This window comes from Melanaphis sacchari, unplaced genomic scaffold, assembly GCF_002803265.2.
Source record: "Melanaphis sacchari strain LSU unplaced genomic scaffold, SCAv2.0 Contig196_pilon_pilon, whole genome shotgun sequence".
Lineage (NCBI taxonomy): Eukaryota > Metazoa > Arthropoda > Insecta > Hemiptera > Aphididae > Melanaphis > Melanaphis sacchari.
The window spans coordinates 6,438-9,063 of NW_020270958.1; the positions used below are offsets into that span (position 1 = coordinate 6,438).

General features: G+C 54.6%; 2 protein-coding genes across 2 annotated transcripts; both read left to right on the forward strand.

The window, feature by feature from the left end:
- Positions 1-232: 232 nt before the first annotated feature.
- LOC112592836 lies at positions 233-1,562 on the forward strand. The gene is made up of 3 exons (XM_025336980.1): positions 233-478; positions 560-1,436; positions 1,498-1,562. Exons 1-3 carry the CDS (start codon positions 233-235, stop codon positions 1,560-1,562), a joined length of 1,188 nt encoding a protein of 395 aa, XP_025192765.1.
- LOC112592835 lies at positions 1,504-1,976 on the forward strand. The gene has a single exon (XM_025336979.1). It carries the CDS (start codon positions 1,564-1,566, stop codon positions 1,936-1,938), a length of 375 nt encoding a protein of 124 aa, XP_025192764.1. The 5' UTR covers positions 1,504-1,563; the 3' UTR covers positions 1,939-1,976.
- The last annotated feature ends 650 nt before the right edge of the window (positions 1,977-2,626 follow it).

Consider the following 2,626-nt stretch of genomic DNA (forward strand, 5'->3'; position numbering starts at 1 on the left):
CCTCTCTCCTACGTACACTCCTCTCTCCTACGTACACGTCGCGGGGACCAGTAACAATTACGCACTAGGTGTTCTACATAGCAACAAAGATGGTCATAAGTTCATGGTCGACGTGAACGGCTCCGTTCACTGGATAGCCCGTCCACAAGTACAATCGATGAGCGAAAACCCTCGGAAGAGGGTGAATCCTGAGCCGGAGGAAATCCCCGAAGACGAGCACCCCGCTAACGACATGTCGATCATCCTCCAAGCCGTAGTGACAAGGCTAGGCCGCATCATAGGTAATCTGGAGTCCGGCCCCACCTCCGTGGAGGCTTCTCAGCTCTATAGCATTCTCGAAGCCCTGACCGCTCGGCTTCGCGCAAAGGGTACTCTTAAGAACCCCCCACCAGCCGAGATACAAACATCTTCTTCGGAGACGCAGACGAGCAGGCCAAACTCGCCGTCCAACCTGCCGCTCACTAAGGATGCGCCCTGCGCTAGATGCGCCCACACGGGTGACTCAGCTACGGGAATGGAGGTGGACTAGAACACCTCATGTAACGGGAACCGATCTAAGAGGAAACGGGGCAAAGCAGCTGCTCCTAGGGCTACCGTTCCCAAGCCGGGAGCTTCGGGAACGCCCAGGGGCACCTCCGCAGAAGAGTCGGGAGGCTCGTCCAAGCAAGCCACCTGGACGGAAGTGGTCGGCAGGAACGGGAGGAAAGCCGCCCGCGACTCCGGTCAGAACTCGCCAGGTGACACGGAGTTTCCCCCCCTCCCCCTACCGACCAGGCCACCACCAAGGAAGCTACCACCGCTGCGTAGCTCCGCTCTGATAGTTAAGGTTCCCGAGGGGTCCACTTACGAGGACACCGTCAGAAAAATCCGGCAGTCCGGGGTCAACCCAGACGACTTTGGGGCTACCGTCGCTGGGTTTAGAAAAACAAAGGCCGGTGACGTAGCGGTGGACCTCGGAAAAGGCCAAAAATCCAGGGCTGCTGCTGAACCTCTGATGAAGGCGCTTACCGAAAAACTCGACGGAGTAGTCGCCTCTGTCACAAACTCCGGAAACGTGGTGGAAATGGAGGTCATCGACCTGGAGCCCACTTCCACTGCTCAAGAGGTCTTGACCGCGGTTCGGGAAGCCCTGTTAGCCGCCAACAACGGGGATCAGGCTGTAGCCGCAGCTACTCATTCGGTGACCGTGACCTCGATGTGGGGCCTCAAGAACGGGCAGCAGGTGGCTAAGGTCAGTGTACCTAGGGCTGCTCGTCCCACCGACGTCGGGAGAGTCAGGGTAGGATGGACCAGCTGCAGGTTTAGGATTCGTCGTCCGGACGCTGTTCGCTGCTTCAAGTGCCATGGTTTCGGCCATACCCAAAGCGCGTGCACCGGTCCCGATCTCAGCGGGGCCTGTCGCAAGTGCGGTGAAACTTCGCACAAAGAGAAAGACTGCAAGTCTGACTCTAAGTGTGTTGCTTGCGATCGCGCCGGGTTCAAGTACAACCCGCACAGGCCGGGTACCGCCGGTTGCAAGGCCAGATGCTCCGCTGAGTCTTGGCGTTCCAGAAAACCGGTGAAATGATTAACTTCCTGCAAGTTAATCTCAACGGGAACTGGGATGCCCAACAACTCCTCGATCAAACGGTCAGGCAGAGGGATATCGACATCCTTAGGTCGGACACTGCTGAGCACACTCTGTTCCACTGTCCAAACTGGGATGGTCTTCGCGGCGATCTCCGAAATCGGCTAGGCCGCACTCCTTCAGTGGCAGACGCGCCCGACATCCTGTGCGGGCCACTCTTCGAGGATCTTCCCGCCAACCACCAGGAGAGAGATCTCGCTTTGAGGGAGGATGAGGAGACTTTCAGGATTTTCTACAAAATGGTCGTAGACATCCTGAAGCTCAAAGAAGAAGAGGAAAGGGTTCGTCAAGCCGCTGAAGTCAACGACTAGCCAACCACGCACGAGATGTCCAGGGCGGCGGGCTGCGGCCGGCTCGAGAAGAGGAAAGGTGCACGAGATGTCCAGGACGGCTGGCTTAGGCCGGTCCGGGAAGAGGCTTTCTTTGACGAGATGTCTAGGACGGCTGACTGTTGTCGGTCCGATAAGACGTCGAACACTTTGTATAAAAAATTAATAATAATATTGGTTGTAAGGGGGATAACTCGGGGCATGTCCCTTGGATCCCCCAATGATCCTGTGTTAATAATCTGTTCATCCTCAGGGGATTCGTAGCTTGCACATATATACTAGCATTCGCTGAGGAAAGTAGGTTACGGTGTCCTGCAGGATACTCAAAGTTGTATATATTGTTTTAATTCAATAAACGATGCTGCATGAGGGTTAAGCAATGTGAAAACAGTTCGGCCCTCATGTAGTGATTTTCAATGAAAAAGGTTAGGTTAGGTTAGGTTAGGTTAGGTTAGGTTCAGTCGCGCGTATATTATATCACAGAGAGCACGTATCTCTGTGCCGCTCCGTGTTTATTTGTTTCGCCCGGCGCCAAACATTGTCCGTTTTTTTCGCGGTTTAGCTTAAAAGATTCGTCTTTACGCAGTGATTCTTCCGGTGTAATTCGCGTTACTATACGGTCATTATTACCTGAGTATTCGCGAGTTGTGTACGGTGATTGTAGGTGGTA